Here is a 19,631-nt window from a genome sequence, read left to right as displayed (position 1 = left end):
CTCACTTCTGTAGCACCTATCAATGTTACAGCACAATTACAAAGAATAAAACTCAAATTAGATTTGCTGTTCACACACAACCTTCCCTCAGAGCCCCTGGTATCAAAACTATATCAGGGGCTCTAAACCAGTCAAAAGCTATATAAAATAAATGTCTTGCATTCTGCCTTGAAGATTGGTACACTTCGGCTCTGGCAGGCTGGCAAGGGGAGTGAATTCCAAAGGCAAGGGATCCTAAACTGAGAAGGAGCCCTGCCACTGCTCTTGGAGGGTTCAGCTGTGTGAGTTGAGAGCAGAAACCTCCCAGCTGATCTTAACTGCTGTGACAGGATATTGGGTGAGAGGCCATTGCTCTGGTATTTTTCTAGTTAACTATAGTTTCTACCATGACAGCATAATGATTTCAATAGTTTTTGTTTGTATTCTAACAAAAGAAGAATTGTGTCTCTCTAGTTTATCATTTAGTAAACAGCGAGGTTAATGCTGATGAATACATTAGAGATGGGCCCAATTAGAAAACTTGATTGGAACATTCTTGCTTTGGGTGAGTTTGGCTCTAGATGCTTGGACTCATCTTTATTAAATCTTTTGTTGTAAGTATTTTTTCGTAATTTTAAATTTAGAAAATACATTCCAGGCTAGAATGTTGGTGAATGTAAACTTACTGAATGAATGAAGATAACTGATTCTGGGTCAAGCTCTGCTCTCAGTTACACTGAATCAAATCAGGAATTAACTCAACTGGGTCAAATTCATTGAAGATGACTCAGGGAGTGATAAATTATACCTTCTACTCTGGCCTGGGTACCTCCCCTCCATTCCGTTCACTCTGAGAGAAAACAAGTGGGAGTTACACTGATTTCCTTTAAAGCAGCTTTAAATTGAGGTTAGATCTCCATCTCTACTGATGGATGCTGATTAGGGAATGTATGGAGTTACTCCATGACCCCTGTTTTGACAGTGGCACCTGTTCTTTGTGCTGTTTGGCTCCCCAGCAAGTCCCCCAGAGAAGGAGACGTGTGGCATATTTCTACCATTACCATATCTGCAACAGACTTTCCACCACCAGGGATATTTGTTAGGTATGAACTGGACCAGATTCTCAGGGTGTAAAAATCAATGTAGCATCATTGTCTGGCCAACTGGTTTCAGAGGAGTTAGGCTGCATTTACACCAATGTAAATTAAATCATAATTTGGACTCCTGACCTGTAAATGTGGCATCATCTGTTATTCAATTGATGAAAAATTTAACACTAAAGGTGTCCATATAACATGGAAACTAAGGTCTAATTTTGTTTGCACCATATTTACATTGGTTTAACTTAGAACAGAATCTGGCCCTTAGAACGTAATTTATTCCACTGGATTTGACTTGAAAGTAAAGGGAAAAATGCAAAAAAGTTTTCAAACCTAGAGGTATATTTTTTTCAGCATGTAGACTCATAATGTACATTTTAATTTAGCAGTTGATAAGTTGAAATCGAAACTGGTGGGAGAAACTGGCTTTCTTTTGTACATCCTAAGGTCTATTAGAAATTTCTGTAGGTTCAGACCTAATTTTTTTTCTCTTGATTAATGAAAGTTATTCTGCTTTAATGTTAAAAATTATCCACACAAAAGCTTCACAAAAATTAAGATTGCAGGTACATATCGGTAGTTTGAGTATATCTTTATAGATGATTAGAATTTAAAACTAAATAAATCCTGTTAGAAACCCAGCAAATTGAAAATTAAGGTTTAATCTCTCAAACAAGACACCAACTCTCACACAAACAACCACAACCTTAACTCTGGCCTCTTAGAGTTGCAGCCACACGGTATTCCCAGAATGAAGTTAAAAGTACTATATTACTTATTTTCTATATTTAGTCTTAAGGAATTATATTTGTTCATTTGAACATCTTTCCGGGAGAAAAGTAAAATAGAGAAATGGAGCAATCTTCCATGGAAAACTTGATTTATGGATCAGCTGTACAAATATTCAGGAATGCTTGGCCTTGACATTTTTAAAAATATAAATGTAATGAAGTCTACTGGTTATGATTGTGGTATATTTAATTTTGAAAAGATGAATGGCTCCATAATCTATTGCTTTCTTAAAGTGTGACTTAGCCGCACATTTATGGGTGCAAAACTTTTTATTGGAAAATGACTTTAAAAACCAAAGATTTCTATAAAATTGTAGGCAGGAAGGACTAATAATGCTTTAATAATACTCAAGTTAATGAAAGACAATATGCTTTCAAACAACTGAAAAGTGCCTGCAACCTTAACTTCACCTTAACAGAGTTTTTATGTGGGGAATTTATTTAAATTTAAAATGGTCCAAAGGACTGATGGAATAAAAACCCCATTCCTGCAAACGCTAAGAGGCTCACAAGCGGGGAGGCCTTGTCCAGTAGATGCTAGGAGGTGTCATGCTTAAAGGGGGAAATAGCCATTCAGTCTGATGATTACAAAGTCTCTTGTTAACCTTAGTTTCCATTCACCATCTTGCACCTGATACTGCAGAACTCCTAGTACTATAAAAAGCTCATCACCCTCCTGAAAATCTTAAGTTGGCACTCAGGCCAGGGCCGGCTCCAGGGTTTTGGCCACCCCAAGCAGCCAAACAAACAAACAAACAAAAAAGCCGCGATAGCGATCTGTGGCGGCAATTCGGCGGGAGGTCCTTTGCTCTGAGAGGGAGTGAGGGACCGTCCGCCGAACAGCTGGACGTGCTGCCCATCTCCAAAGTGGCCGCCCCAAGCACTTGCTTTGTAAGCTGGTGCCTGGAGCCGGCCCTGGCTCAGGCTCAGAGTTTTTCTGCAGAATAGAGGAGGTGCATGTATTCATTTATTTACTTAGATTTAAATAATAATTAAAAGATGCCTATACAAGGTTTTAGACATGTTAACCCAACAAAACCCTAGCAACAATTTAAAAAAAGAATGACTTCCCTTCTGCTTAATGCCTGAAGGACTGGGGATGAAGTGGGGCGGAAATGTGGTTGACAGGATAATCATGGTCAACAGAACTGAGGATAGAACCTCACTACCTGTCCTGCTACTCCACAATTCTCATAGAGAGGGCCTGCGGAGTGAAGAACCCCTTTCCCACTTACCGTTTACTCCCCAAGCCCCAGGTAGCAATGCTCAGGGAATGAAGACTCTCTCCAGCCCCTCTGATTTGCCTAACCTGGATGCTTTAGGATGCCTGCCAGTGCTCTGACTGGCTCCAGCTTTCCTCATATACAAGTTTAGATGGTTTTTTAGATTGTTAGCTCTTTGGAGCAGGATTGTCTGTTATTACGAGTTTCTATAGTGCCTAATACAATGGGGCCCTGGTCCATTACTGTCATAACTATAAAGGGAAGGGTAACAGCTGTTCTGTGTATAGTACTATAAAATCCCTCCTGGCCAGAGACTCCAAAATCCTTTTCCCTGTAAAGGGTTAAGAAGCTCAGGTAACCTGGCTGGCATCTGACCTAAGGGACCAATAAGGGGACAAGATACTTTCAAATCTTGGGGGGGGGGGAGGCTTTTGTTTGTGTTCTTTGTTTGGGAGTGGGTTCGTTCTCGGGACTGAGAGGGACCAGACATCAATCCAAGTTCTCCACATCTTTCTAAACAAGTCTCTCCTATTTCAAACTTGTAAGTAAATAGCCAGACAAGGCGTGTTAGTTTTCCTTTGTTTTCTCAACTTGTAAATGTACCTTTTACTAGAGTGTTTATCTTTGTTTGCTGTACTTTGAACCTGAGACTAGAGGGGAGTCCTCTGAGCTCTTTAAGTTTGATTACCCTGTAAGGTTTATTTCCATACTGATTTTACAGAGATGATTTTTACCTTTTTCTTTAATTAAAAGCTTTCTTTTTAGAACCTGATTGATTTTTCCTTGTTTTAAGATCCAAGGGGTTTGGATCTTGATTCACCAGGAGTTGGTGGGAGGAAGGAGGGGGGATGGTTAATTTCTCCTTGTTTTAAAATCCAAGGGGTTTGGATCTGTATTCACCAGGGAATTGGTGAAAGGTTTCTCAGGGCTTCCCAGGAAGGGAATCTAATTGGGAAATGGTGGCAGCGGAACCAGAGCTAAGCTGGTAGTTAAGCTTAGAAGTTTTCATGCAGGCCCCTACATTTGTACCCTAAAGTTCAAAGTGGGGATCCAGCCTTGACAATTACTATGGACTCCTAGGTACTGCTATTGGGGGTCATCTCATGAACCTTATGAGTTCACGTAGTATGGAGGGGTAGCTCACTCAGGAGGTGAAGACGTTGCCTCTGAGAGCCAGAGTAATTCGGAAGTGTTTTACAAGGGAGTGGCTTCCTGGTGAAATAAGACCTATCTTCTTGTCTGAGACCAGGAACTGGTTCTTTCTCTTCTTCAGGAGCATGCAGAGAAGAAAACACGGTAGCACAGATAGTATGGATTTAGCATAGTTTAGGGCCCTGTAACAGCCAGACCCTCTCTCCAGTAACTATAAAGTAATTTGGCTTATCTATCAAGAGCTTTCCCAGATACATGATCCTCCCCCCACCCGTCCCCTCTCTGTGAATCCTATTAAATAATTTCAAACCCTTTGCCTTCCTAAGGCAACAGCTCTGAGATAGGGGGTTTAGATACTTATTTCTTTCCTTGTTTTCCTCCTGCTGAAATAGTTGCTGTTCCTGATCTGCTAAAAGTTTAAAATAATTATAAAAATAACATTCATGTTTTCAGTAAAATGAAGCGACATAACACTGCTGGGATTAAATTCTCTGAGAATTAGTACAGTACTTTAAAACAATATATTAAAAATGTATTGGGTCAATACAGAAGAAAGAGACACTAACGTATGGGTATATCAGAATTCTGTTCATTCTGCTAACCTTCTGTGACAGGAAGGTGGCCTGTGCTCCCTTAGGTTGCCGCCTTATTCTCCCCTGGCATCTTTTGGTGGCTAGCTCTGGAAAGGGAAATAAGAAAATAAGTTAAATAGATAAGGAAAGTAAAGGGAACAAAAGAAAAGTTGAAATACCCAGAAGAAAACATTTATTTAAATTAAAAATGGTGCAAAGGACTTATGGAGATCCATGTAGCACGGATTTAATACAAAAACATATAGTTAGCACAGCAAATCTATTAAAATAAGACATAAATTTATGCATGTTAAGGAATGGGTGATATTTGAATAAGTGGCAATGGAAAGGGGATGAATGAAGGCAAAATAATACTCTATTTGATATGTTTTGTGGTCTTCTCTCTCCCTCAATGGCTTCTAGTATAAATACTCTCCAGAGTTTAATGACTTTAAATAGCCTCATTATCCCCTCCAGCTGATTTAAATTCCTGTCCAAGTGATAGGAAAGTGTGTGTGCGCTCTCTCGCTCTCTCTGTTTGTGTATTACGGTACAAATGGCTGACTTTGTAGGGTTTTGTTTATTTTCACTTTGAAATTTCTAAAATGCGTTCACCACACAATCTCTGGCACAAGTACAAAATGTGAAACAATATACCTATTTCATTAACAAATATCAGCCTGGACAGCCTCCTAACTTTAAAAATCCCATGTTCATTCCTGCATTCCTACTGTCCCTCCAGACAAAAGCTTGGTAAATAGATGGACACGACACCATGCCGCAAAGGTAAATATCCTGAGGTTTTGTTAGCTCTGGAATTCACTTCCCTCATTAAGGCTCTTGCCTTAACCTGAGATTGGCTTGCCACCAAGCCCCAGATATTCCAGTCAGGATTGGTAATAAAGGCATCTCAGCTGTTCTCAACTGATCTCCAGTTTAGGGGAGGAGAGTTCAGAGAAGGACTGACATAAAGTGAGTACTGGGGACTTAGCTCCCTATGTCATTTGCATTTGTTTCCCCTTTGTGAGCTGACTGAGCATTTCCTTCAGTTTTCTATTTAAAAACACAGATAGAGGAATTGGTACATTATTAGTTCAAGCACTGTTATTTTTATTTTGGAAAATACCTGTGATAAAGCAAATTTGTGACTATATTCAGTTCAAAACTCAACACTTCTAACATATGTCTTTGAATCAAAAATAAATTAGTTTACTAATTGTAGGCCAGAAGTGTTCATAAAACGTGTGGCAACGCAACCTGTGGACACACAAACGACAGCAGATTCTGTAATGTTTTATTAATGTTGTGGGATTTTAGACTAGCAGATTCTCTTTAACTAGGTATTATTGATTATTAAAAACAAAATGGACTGCTTTAAGTGGACAAGGTTATTTGGAAGGAAACTGACCAAAGGGTCAGTTTATTCACTGGCCTTGTGGTTCTTTTCTTTTCACTTTGTTTTGACAGTATCCTTTGTTCTGCTTCATTTTGGATAATTATCGTCACTAGTTTGTTCTTTGTGAGATAAAACCCTAATTCTGCAGTCTTTACTTGGGTAAAACTCACATCTTTCTGTGTAGGGAAAGGCTGCCAGTGCCTTGCAATGGGTCTCCTCCTGCTTGCAGCTCACTGAACACAGAAACCAGATATTTCAATCTGCATCCCAGAAGATCCCACCAGTTAGTTCTTCCATCATCTGCAGGTAGAATCCACCAACCCTATATTTCTGAGTTTGCTCATGCAACAACAAGATGTTTTAAGTATGGTTCTAAAATAGCTGATCATGGCAATAAACTATGATCAGTTATACTTTGTTTTGCTGTTGACTCTCCGTAAGCATAAATATGGCTGAGAAACAACAACATGGGCATTTGCAGTTACAAATCTCCATTGTTAGTGATCTTGGTAAGCTATGGCTAAAAAAGACTGCCCATCTAAAACCATGATTGGATATGCTGGTTTAGGATACTTGTAAAATTAGGGCTGTGGATTAATCACAGTTAACTCACTCGATTAACAATAGAATACCAATTGAAATTTATTAAATACTTTGGATGTTTTTCTACATTTTCAAATATATGAATTTCAATTACAACACAGAATACAAAGTTTACAGTGCTCACTTTATATTATTATATTTGATTCCAAATATTGCACTGTAAAAGTGATAACCAAAAGAAATAGTATTTTTCATTTCACCTCATACAAGTACTGTAGTGCGATCTCTTTATCGTGAAAGTGCAACTTACAGAGGTAGATTTATTTTGTTACATAACTGCACTCAAAAACAAAACTGTAAAACTTTAGAACCCAGAAGTCCATTCAGTCCTACTTCTTGTTCAGCCAATCGTTAAAACAAACAAGTTTGTTTACAATTACGAAGATAATGCTGCCCGCTTCTTATTTACGTCACCTGAAAGTGATAACAGGGGTTCACATGGCACTTTTGTGACAAACATTGCAAGGTATTTACATGCCAGATATGCTAAACATTTGTATGCCCCTTCATGCTTCAACTACCATTCCAGAGGACATGCTTCCATGCTGATGACGCTCATTAAAAAAAAATCATGCGTTAATGAAATTTGTGAATGAATTAATTGGGGGAGACTTGTATGTCTCCTGCTCTGTTTTACAAACATTCTGCCATATATTTCATGTTATAGCATTCTCAGATTATCACCTAGCACAGGTTGTTCATTTCAAGAACACTTTCACAGCAGATTTGACAAAACGTAAAGAAGGTATCAATGTGAGATTTCTAAAGATAGCTATAGCACTCAACCCAAGTTTTAAGAATCTGAAGTGCCTTCCAAAATCTGAGAGGGACAAGGTGTGGAGCATGCTTTCAGAAGTCTTAAAAGAGCAACAATCTGATGCGGAAACTACAGAACCCGAACCACCAAAAAAAAAAAAATCAACCTGCTGATGGCATCTGACTCAGATGATGAAAATGAACATGCACAGTCCACACTGCTTTGGATTGTTATTGAGCCCAACCCCTCATCGGCAGGGACACATGTCCCCTGGAATGGTGGTTGAAGCATGAAGGGACATATGAATCTGTAGCGCATCTGGCACGTAAATATCTTGTGACACCAGCTACAAGAATGCCATGTGAATGCCTGTTCTCACTTTCAGGTGACATTGTAAACAAGAAGCAGGCAGCATTATTGCCCATAAATGTAAACAAACTTGTTTGTCTGAGGGATTGGCTGAACAAGAAGTAGGAAGTGGACTTGTAATTCATAATTCTACATTTGTAAGTTCAACTTTCATGACAGAGATTGCACTACAGTACTTGTATTAGGTGAACTGAAAAATACTGTTTCTTTTGGTTTTTACAGTGCAAATATTTGTAATAAAAATATAAAGTGAGCAATGTACATTTTGTATTCTGTGTTGTAATTGAAATCAATATATTTGAAAATGTAGAAAACATCCAAAAATGTAAATAAATAGTATTCTATTGTGCTTTAATAGCACAATTAATCATGATTATTTTTTTAATCACTTGACTGCCCTAAGTAAAATATAAACTTTGTTAGTGAACAAAAATAGCAAGAAAAACTAGCTAAGGACTCCACAGTCATTTTTGTTGCAGATCAGTAGAGTCTGCTTTGTATTTTTTGTTGTTCAGTAGCCACCTCTGTGATGTTCCAATTCTTCTCATCTTTAGCCCCACTGGCTTTACAGAGTTGGAGTGTGTGGGCTAGGACTCGGGAGTCATCCAGGTTCCTACAAATTTTCTCCTCTCCCATGTCCGTAAGGGAAAGCAACACTTTGGAACTTCCTTTTAAGAGAAATTAGAGGGTAACAGCCTGGTGAGAGCCCTAAGAAGCCAGGACTCCTGGGGATGCCAAGCTGTCCAGAAGCTAGCCGTAGCCTGTGAGGCTGGATGGCAAAATTTATGTAAATGGCATCCGTGCAGATGTTCCCCTGCCTCCAATGGATCCCCTAAGATGTGCACAGGTCTGGGATGATTTGTGAGTAAAGGAATGGATTCTCCATTTTTTCCCACAGGGGTATGCCACTCCTCATGATGAAAAAGTGAACAGAAAATTTCACTAATTGAAACTCATGGAAAGTTATTCCTAAACATTTAGGGGACAATGAATCCCCAACTGAAAAAGCCCTGAAATTAGATATGCCTTTTGACCATCTGTCAGGCATTATCTACACTGGAATTTTAGCCACTGAAATAGCTGCACATACCTAGTGTGGACACAATTTACACCAGTTTTTGCAAATCCAAACTCTGAACTGTAGTTACACTGATGGCTAAAATCCCAGTGTAGTCAAGACTTCAGAAATACTGTGTGGGCTGGGAGTGCTTCCTCCAACGGACAAGGAGCTATAATGCTTTGCTTCCTCTAACAGACAAGAAGCTATAATGTTTTAAGAGCTGTCTGGATGTGGGCAGAGAGAGGGGCAGTGTGTGGGGGGAGGGGGAGTGGGAGAGGGCAGGAGGCGGGTTCTCTTGCTGCCAGTTCTGTTACCAGATTACAATACCAAAGTGAGAATCTCACAAAGAATTGCCAAAGCATCATTATCCAGTAGAGAGTAAAATATTCTGTTCTGCCCATCTGTACATTTTTCCTGCAGAAAACCATCTTTATTTTTTTAAAGAAGAAATTGGAATTTGGTGTCTTATCCATTAGTAAATTTGAATTATGATGAATTTTCTTCATTTCCCAATAACATAAAATATTTCTAAATTCCCATATATATTTCCATATTTATTTTTATATATACCAGGGTTCAAAGGTCATATTGTTTCTTAGCATTGAAGTTGGAGCTAGCTATACCACAGCAGTCCTGCGATGATTTCTCATATTTATTTTATATATTCTTGTACCTCAGCCTTCTCCCCCCCCCCCCCGCCATACACAATTTGTGTAAAACTTGGATTTTGTATTTATGTCCTCTAATTTCTCCTGAGACTATAGCTTTTTGGTAAGAAGAGACCTATCATAAATCCACTTGAACTTTATCTCCCTTAGGGAATATTGGAGTATTTTAGGTAACAAGATTAGATGTGCAAAGCTAAAATAACAACCACTTACGGCACTACAAGTGCTTTGCAGAAAATGCATACTATGGGAGTTAAACCCCTACAAAAGCTTGTATATTTAAGTAAATATTCTGTGTATGGAAGGAAAGTGTTACAATTCAATTGCATATCAATTGTTGTACAGAAAAGTAAATTTGTTTTGCTGCATCTAAACAAAAATTATCTAAAATACTGAATTCATTAGCTGCTACTTTCTGAATTAATATATAGACTGAGGGGTAAATTTTGCCCTTTGTAAACATGTGTAATCTAATTAGCATTAGTGAGACCTACTGGGCTGAATTCACCCCTTGGTTTCTGCCAGTGCAAACTGATGGAACCTGGGCAGCAGGCTGCCAGTGGCAAACAAACCGCCTGGAGTAGAACACAGCAGAATAAACTACCTGTATGTAGCCTAAGCTCCACTGGGGCCATGGAGCCAGCTAGCACAGCCCTCAGGGTTACTAAAGTGTTAGCACTTACTAAGGATGCTTTTTGACTGATGAGAGAAAGTCAGGGCTGCTTTGAAAGAGAAGCAGGGTGTGAAAAATGTTTCAGCTGCTACTCTGAGCTACCTGATAGTTGATAGAGGGGAGAGTAGCTTGGTAGAGCACCTTGCAGAAATGCAGGATTCAAGATAGGAACAAAGTTACCTTGTCTATTCACCCTCTGCCAAAAACAGAGAATGAAAAATGCTGCAAGATTACCAAATTTAAAACGAACAAACAAACAAACATGAAAAACAACCAAAAAGCCTCATTACATGCCTGCAGTCCTGATACAGGCGAAACTGACATGGACTTCAGTGGGGATTCTGTGTGCAAAGAGATTCGGGATTAGGCCCTTGCAAAGTGGCGGTATTCTATAATCTCATTAAAATATACGCAAGATTCTGATCTCAGTTACACTGGTGAAATCCAAAAATCAGTGGACTTACTCTGTACTTATGGAATAATTGCGATTGGAATCTAGCCCTGTAGTTAATTCTCGTGGAAAGATATTATTACATCGAGGAATAAATAAAGAAAAGTATTTTACATCTGTAAATAAAAATTGTACTTTATGTAGTAAATGATTTATTTTTTAAAAGTATCTTCTCATGGCAGTTATAACATCGAGTCTTGATAGAGACTACAACCGACCAAATGTATGAGGCTAATCTGACCGCTTCTGAGGCCTTGTCTACACTACGGAGGGAAATGGATCTAAGTTACACAACTTCAGCTACGTGAATAGCATAGCTGAAGTCAGCGTTCTTAGATCTACTTACTGTGGGGCCCTATGTCAACGGCAGATGCTCTCCCGTCGACTCCCCTTGCACTTCTCGTTCAAGTGGAGTACAGGAATCAACAGGAGAGTGATCTGCAGTCGATTTAGTGGATCTTCACTAGACCTGCTACATAAACCACTGATGCATCGATCTCTGCTTGTCGTGTAGACAAGCCCTGAGTTTTCTTTAATAAACAAATCTCTTCCTTTCCTTTGATAATTATGGATTTTATATAAATAGAGGATATTCATTTCTTCCACTTTTCTGATACTTCCTGCTGAAACTCAGACTAACTATTGTAATACATTGATTCAGTAGAAACTATCCATGGGTTTCTCCACATATTTGACAAAGATTGTTTTCACTGCTGACTGTGAGCTAATCATCAGTTACTTTTTGCCCTTGAACATTTTTTAGATGTTTAACTAAGAGCCAAAGCATGTCAATTTCTATGGTAACTTATGCCATTTAATCAGAATTTTAAATTGGTTGTTACACTCATTTTTTGGTAATAGATGATTTTGTCCACAAAGAATTGGGAGAAAGCCTAGCATCTGCAATCCACATTTAAACAAGTAGCCTGGTTTCCTTATCTCATTTAGTTTTCATAGAATATCAGGGTTGGAAGGGACCTCAGGATGTCATCTAGTCCAATCCCCTGCTCAAAGCAGGACCTAATCCCCAATTAATCATCCCAGCCAGGGCTTTGTCAAGCCTGACCATAGAAAGCTCTAAGGAAGGAGATTCCACCACCTCCCTAGGTAACCCATTTCAGTGCTTCACCACCCTCCTAGTGAAAAAGTTTTTCCTAATATCCAACCTAAACCTCCCCCATTGCAACTTGAGACCATTACTCCTTGTTCTGTCATCTGCTACCACTGAGAACAGTCTAGATCCATCCTCTTTGGAACCCCCTTTCAGGTAGTTGAAAGCAGCTATCAAATCCCCCCTCATTCTTCTCTTCTGCAGACTAAATAATCCCAATTCCCTCAGCCTCTCCTCGTAAATCCAGCCCCCTTATCATTTTTGTTGCCCTCCACTGGACTATTTCCAATTTTTCCACATCCTTCTTGTAGTATGGGGCCCAAAACTAGACACAGTACTCCAGATGAGGCCTCACCAATGCCAAGTAGAGGGGAATGATCACATCTCTCGATCTGCTGGCAATGTCCTACTTATACAGCCCAAAATGCCGTTAGCCTTCTTGGCAACACAGGCACACTGTTCACACATATCCATTTTTTGTCCACTGTAACCCCTAGGTTCTTTTCGGCAGAACTGCTGCCTAACCACTCGGTCCCTAGTCTATAGCAGTGCATGGCATTCTTCTGTCCTAAATGGAGGACTTTGCACTTGTCCTTGTTGAACCTCATCAGGTTTCTTTTGGACCAATCCTCTAATTTGTCTAGGTCCCTCTGTGCCCTATCCCTACCCTCCAGAGTGTCTACCACTCCTCCCAGTTTAGTGTCATCTGCAAACTTGCTGAGGGTGCAATCCACGCCATCCTCCAGATCATTAATGATGATTAATAATCATTCATGTCATTGATACCTCGTTATAACTGTGTAGCACTTTAGCTGGCTAATTATTAGCTCTATTTTGAACTCAGAACTGGTATATAGCTTTGGTCCTCCATATTTGTATGACATTGGGCAATAAAGTATTTTTATTAACGTACTGTGCTTTAAGTAGATGAAAGTAAATGCAATGATAATTTGCAGTAATTAATGGTAGATGATTATTTGTAAAGAAAAAAACATCTGAAATGTTCATCTTGTACACAGAGAAGGTGGTTGGGACCATAGTGCATGACATATGGCTTTCTCAACCCAACACTGGACTCAGTTGTCCAAAATCTGGCCCTGCTGAAGTTCATGGCAGAACTCTCCCTGAACCTCAGAGGAACCAAGACTTAGCCCATCTTGTCTAATTTGACTATAAAGAGCTCAGAGTTTGTGTCTCAGATGCATGGTACACATAATTCAAATTAAAGACTAAAATTGAACCGTGCTCCATATCAGAAGCCATTCTCCGGCAGAGCGATATAAAATATATAGTAAATGTACCCAATGATTTTTCATCAAGGTGGAACTCTGAGTATTCAAGATGAGCTTTGGGAACCTCATAGAAAAATAGGGTATCTTGGGACCACACAGCATCTGCTCACAGTACTTGAGCTTTCATAGCTGAGGTTATAAAGATGCATGCAGTCTAATGTGCATCTAATGTGCATCAGGGAAGACCATTCCCAGATTGGTGTTTAGTATTACTTGTCTTTTATTCCTTGGGCTCAAAAAGGCAGGCACAGTGGGAGGTGCAGATGCTTGGCACCTTTTGAAATCAGGCTACTTATCAATACAGGATCCTAACTTTAGGTGCCTAGGTTTGTAAATTTTGGCCAAGACCTTCAGGGAAGTCACCAAGATTTCTGTAGCCTTTGAGGGAGTGCCATTTCAACTCGGTGCCTGTCAAACGGATGAGGCTGGACACTGAGGCTTTAAGCTACTGTGAGAATTAAGCGTCCCTCCACATGACTGGCCTGCCTCTAATTCAGGGGTTCTCAAACTTCACTGCACTGTGACCCCGCCCCCTTTCTGACAATAAAGTTACTACATGACCCCGGGAGGACAGGGGTGTTGGCGCCTGAGCCCTGCCACCCTAGGTGGGAGGAGAGGGGGCTGCAGCCTGAGCCCCATTGCCCCAAGTGGGCATGGAGCTCAGCCTTCAGCTTCAGCCCTGGGTTCAGCAAGTCTAATGCTGGCCCTGGCGACCCCATTAAAATGGGGTTGCGACCTAAGTTTTCCGTAAGCTGTGTGGCCGTGCAGCTGCCTATTTAGTACCACAGGTGCTAAGGGAACCTGCCCGGGACCTGCCGTGGCATCTAACCTAGCTCGGCCCTCAATCTGCGATGGCCGGGGTGGCCCCCTGGCCCCAACTATGCCGCGTCCCGGCCCAGACCCTGACCCGGGCGTCCCGGCCCCGAACCCAGCCATGGCGGCCCGGAGTGACACAGTGTGGCCCAGACCCAGCTGTGGTTGGGGCAGCTAGGCCCGAACCCAGGCGGCCCAGCATGGCCAAAGTTGTGGCGGCCCAGCCTTGGCCGGTGCAGCATGCCACAGCCTGGACCCGGCTAGGGCGGCCTGGACCAAACCCGGGCAGCCAACCCCTACCCCAGCCCTAAGCCCCTCATTCCCAGCCTCAGCCCAGAGCCCGCACCCCAACCCTCTGCCCCAATCCTGAGCCCCCTCCCACACTCTGAACCCCTCATCCCCACCCCCACCACATGAATTTTGTTATGTGCACCAATATGGAGGTGATATGAAGACACATCACCTTCATATTGGTGCACATAACAAAATTAATTCCGCACATGGGTGGGAAAAATTTGAGGGAACACTGGTCCCGACCCACAGTTTGAGAACTGCTGCTCTAATGTTTTTATCATAGAAATCTACAGGGCAGCTACCAGGAATTTTCTATACCCCTGTACGCAGCACATCTTTCTCAACTGAGAGTACGGATCTGATATTCAATTTGGGAGGACAGTTCTGCAATCCTTATTGAATGAAAACGCCTCAACCTATCTTCCTGAGAGTCTGTTTTTCCCAAGTGAGAATATGCAGAGGCTATCTCAAAGAAGAAAGAGAGGTTACTTATCTGTGGCTCTTTGAGAGTGTCTCCTCTGCATATTCATTGTGGTTCCTGTCCACCTTCTACTCTTTTCCAAAGTTCTACTGTTATACAGCTATGCTGTGTGTGGAGTGACTAAAATGGTTCGGGATTGTATAGCCCTTTAAAATTGTGGCTCTGATGATTCAGCCCCATAGGGGGGCACTTGTGCTGTCCCAACAGTCATTGGTTTTCTAGAAAGTTTCTGAAGTTCAGTGGCACTGAAGAGCCACATTCCATAAGTGTGAATATGCAGGGACAGTACTCCCAAAGAACCATAGTAACTGGTAAGTAAACATTCTTTGTCTCCTGTGGATTTACCAGAGAATTTCAAACTAAGTTTTGTGAGTTCCTCATCTTTTACAGACACTGAACCAAACATTTTCCATGACAAAACATATTAAGTAGGATTGTATTTTGTGAGACTGAATTAATTTTAGAGAAATTTTGGAGAAAAAAATTCATTTTGGTGAAATCAGTATATTGACTTGACATTATCAGTTGCATACATTATTTGGTGTTAATTCAGCTTTGTGGTAAACTAATGTTGGAAAATTTTACTAATTGTTAAATTTGTGTATGTCGATACTTTAATATACATTCCTACTAGAACAGAAGAAACAAAATTAAAAGACATTAATACACAATTTACAGCATACATGGAAAATAATTCATTACATTGAGGGACTTCAAAAGGCAGTATCTGGCCCAGAGTTATTTAATCAAAAGCCTTTCCCAAAATGAAGTATGTTAAAGAGAATATTGCTTCTAATTGCTAAAATTTTCTGAATGTTTGTGTTTTGCAGAGATGGAATTCTGTGAAAATCCACACATCGTGTGCTCTGGCTACCAGACAGACTTGCATGGTGTATCTCAGCATGGTTACCCATTGGAGATGGGTTCAGATGTGGATACTGAGACTGAAGGTGGTGCTTCACCACCAGATCATGCTCTGAGGATGTGGATGACGGGGATGAAATCAGAACACAGTTCCTGTTTGTCAAGCCGGGCAAATTCAGCTTTGTCCCTCACTGACACTGACCATGAAAGGAAGTCTGATGGAGAGAATGGTAATAAAGCAATCATATAGTATACTAAAATATAAAGAGCAGCTAATTTGAACCTTTCCTCTTCTTGTTTATTTTTCTTCTCTTTCTATAGATCCTCATTCTATAGACAAATCAAAAGGCATAAATTGTGTTTATGTTCATAGTATACATTGAAAATATGTAAGTGAGAAGATGTTTTGGGTTAATTGGTGTATTTCCTTTTAACAGTGGAAGCAATGTTAGCTTCCCCTTTGTATACATTAGGAACATAGGGACTGATCCGAAACCCATTGCAGTTAACTTTAGTGGTCTTTGGATCAGGCCCTTAATCCTGTAAATGCAGTTGTAGTGGATGTACCTGAAGTAGGAGCTCATTCTGCAAACATTGGCTTCTGGTCATAGTACTTCAGACTGACTAGTTCCAGTTTGACTCTAATGGTACTGTCTTCAGTTAAAAGTATTATGCCCAATATTAAGTGTTTTCAAGATCAGACCCTTTTTTGTACACTGTATAATAGTCTCCTGTGGAGGTGGGATAAGCCCTTTACTTGAGACTCCTGTCATAATGGGCAAAATGTTAAAAAGCCCTGCTTTTTCTGCCAAAATGATTGGATAGGTCTTTTTCATCACTAATGTCTGTGATTCTTGTAATATGTGATGCTTTATCACTTTGTTGAAAAAGTTTGTGTTCTCTTCCAGGCTTTATGCTTATGTAGTATTTGAATGTTCCCAGAAGGTAGAATTAAAAAAAAAAAAAAGTTAGTGTGAGTAAGAAAATCAAAGCATTATTCACCTCAGTGTATCAAGCAACAAATAGAAATATTTTCTAATAATTTCCCCACTGAGTATTTCAGAGCAATAGGTAAATAAATATTATATATTTCCCCTAAGCATCAGTATGCCTATCCCATGTTCTAGTTTTGTATTTCTACATGTAGGCTACAGTATAGAAATTGTGAAATAATTCATTTTAAAGATATATAGATGTGCGCACACATACAGACACTCTCTCACACACGCACATATATATGTATTTTACTGGCTAATAAAATATCAGAAGGGGGCAATGAAAATAACTGATACCATTGTAGTGTTCAGAGTAGTGCTGTTTTAGTAGAGATACAGTGGTAGGGTGTAGTAAGGTCCTGTGATTAATGTCCTTTTTGTAGATGTAATATATGTTTTGACGGTACTAGAGTTCAGATCATATGTGAAGTTGATAGTGTAATTATAATTTGTCCTATGGGTGATGTCTGTCCCTTGTACACCAGTGAAAATGTCCCATATATCTTCAAAGTTACAGGAGTATGACTTCCCTCGTGCTTTATCCATCTGAGGATTAAGTCTTCTGTGCCAATGTTCTTTGTTGTTTTGCTAGCACCTAAGTGATGTGAGTGCTGCCACTTGCTTGTACAGAGAGCAAGTGTTGCCTTCTTTCATCTGTCACCTGAATTCTGCCTGTTGGATATGGACCTCCTTCCTTCCACTGACAATACTGCCTTTTTAGGCATTCTGGTTCTTAAATAAGGATTAGCAGGCTTGAATATGGCTTGCTCTGGGATTGTCTGCTTGCTCAGTACTGGAAGGTTTAAAGGGAAGGCTGATTGCAAAGGGAGCACACTTATTTGTGTCATGGAGAGAAGAGGATCTTTCCAGTCCAATATTTTAAGGTTTTTGGAGTTGACGCTATGAGATCTGATTGGCTGTTTGGCCAAGGTGTCAAATTTTACTTGCAACACTTTTTTATGGCTGGGTCATTGTGATAGTCAACTGGTCATAGAGTTACACTAAATGTCATATTTGGGGTCAGTAACAAATTTCCTCCTACAGCAGATTGGGTAGCTGTGGGTGGAGGGGGAAGAAGTTGGTATTACCTTACTCCCTATGGATTGGAAGAATCAAGGACTGCATGTTATTAGGGGAAGGAGGCCTAGTTATAGGGTTTTGAGGATGGAGTAACTTCTTGTAGATTCATAGATTTTTAAAGCTAGAAGGGGCTATTAGGAATATTTAGTCTTCCCTCCTGCATATTCCAGGCCATAGCACTTCACTCAGTGATTGCTGCATTAAGCCCATAACTCCTAGTCCTCCATAAATCTTTTGTCATTACTTTTTAATCAAAGTGCCTGTTGTTTTAGGTTACATTCTTAGCCATGGGTTCCAAATCCTCTCCTCTGATTGGGAATAGGAGGTTGAGGGAAAATTGAGGTGTTGCACTGCTGTTTGGAAGGGCATTGGAACTGAGAATACTGGTATGAGTCATTATCTATCTGAACTCCCAGTTCTCACTCTGGGGAATCGTCAGGGTTGGGGTTGATAGACTAGGCTTCATTGTACTTCTCCACCTATGGATGGGACACAACAATACTTGTTGGTTTGTGAAAAGCATATGGATAAACTTGGAGACTACAGGGATTTAGGCCACTACTGGTTAGTTAATAGTTTTCATTCACAGGATAAGTTGATAAATAAATTCATGGTCAGAGGACTTGAAGCAAGAGATGTGTGTGTGCACATGCACTATATACTATATATAAAAAAAGCGCTCTCTGAACACTGTTCTTTTCAAGTCTAAAATAATTCATAGATTCTAGGACTGGAAGGGACCTCGAGAGGTCATCGAGTCCAGTCCCCTGCCCGCATGGCAGGACCAAATACTGTCTAGAACATCCCTGATAGACATTTATCTAACCTACCCTTAAATATCTCCAGAGATGGAGATTCCACAACCTCCCTAGGTAATTTATTCCAGTGTTTAACCACCCTGACAGGAACTTTTTCCTAATGTCCAACCTAGCCTGCAGTTTAAGCCCATTGCTTCTTGTTCTATCCTTAGAGGCTAAGGTGAACAAGTTTTCTCCCTCCTCCTTATGACACCCTTTTAGATACCTGAAAACTGCTATCATGTCCCCTCTCAGTCTTCTCTTTTCCAAACTAAACAAACCCAATTCTTTCAGCCTTCCTTCATAGGTCATGTTCTCAAGACCTTTAATCATTCTTGTTGCTCTTCTCTGGACCCTCTCCAATTTCTCCACATCTTTCTTGAAATGCGGTGCCCAGAACTGGAGACAATACTCCAGCTGAGGCCTAACCAGAGCAGAGTAGAGCGGAAGAATGACTTCTCGTGTCTTGCTCACAACACACCTGTTAATACATCCCAGAATCATGTTTGCTTTTTTTGCAACAGCGTCACACTGTTGACTCATATTTAGCTTGTGGTCCACTATAATCCCTAGATCCCTTTCTGCCATACTCCTTCCTAGACAGTCTCTTCCCATTCTGTATGTGTGAAACTGATTTTTCCTTCCTAAGTGGAGCACTTTGCATTTGTCCTTGTTAAACTTCATCCTGTTTACCTCAGACCATTTCTCCAATTTGTCCAGATCATTTTGAATTATGACCCTGTCCTCCAAAGCAGGTGCAATCCCTCCCAGTTTGGTATCATCCGCAAACTTAATAAGCGTACTTTCTATGCCAATATCTAAGTTGTTAATGAAGATATTGAACAGAGCTGGTCCCAAAACAAACCCCTGTGGAACCCCACTTGTTATGCCTTGCCAGCAGGATTGGGAACCATTAATAACAACTCTCTGAGTATGGTTATCCAGCCAGTTATGCACCCATCTTATAGTAGCCCCATCTAAATTGTAGTAATAAAGCACAAATCTTAATGAATTGCCCAGCCCTTTACACTAAGGACTCTCTTCATGAACCAAATGTGCTAAGTTTATCCTTGAATGTCATGCAATGTACACTGAGACCAGTCTTTTCTC

The 19,631-nt window shown here is 40.3% G+C and overlaps 1 protein-coding gene across 1 annotated transcript in view; it reads left to right on the top strand.

Moving 5' to 3' along the window:
• TENM1 (teneurin transmembrane protein 1) overlaps positions 1 to 19,631 on the top strand; it is a 778,425-nt gene that overhangs the window by 439,635 nt on the left and 319,159 nt on the right. The window contains exon 4 of the mRNA XM_034781757.1: positions 15,616 to 15,879. Coding sequence (XP_034637648.1) covers positions 15,616 to 15,879 — 264 coding nt within the window. The remainder of the gene's footprint in view (positions 1 to 15,615; positions 15,880 to 19,631) is intronic.

Source organism: Trachemys scripta, chromosome 9 (genome assembly GCF_013100865.1).
Source record: "Trachemys scripta elegans isolate TJP31775 chromosome 9, CAS_Tse_1.0, whole genome shotgun sequence".
NCBI lineage: Eukaryota > Metazoa > Chordata > Testudines > Emydidae > Trachemys > Trachemys scripta.
Note: the sequence above shows the minus strand (reverse complement) of the source record. Positions and strands in the feature narration are given on the sequence as shown.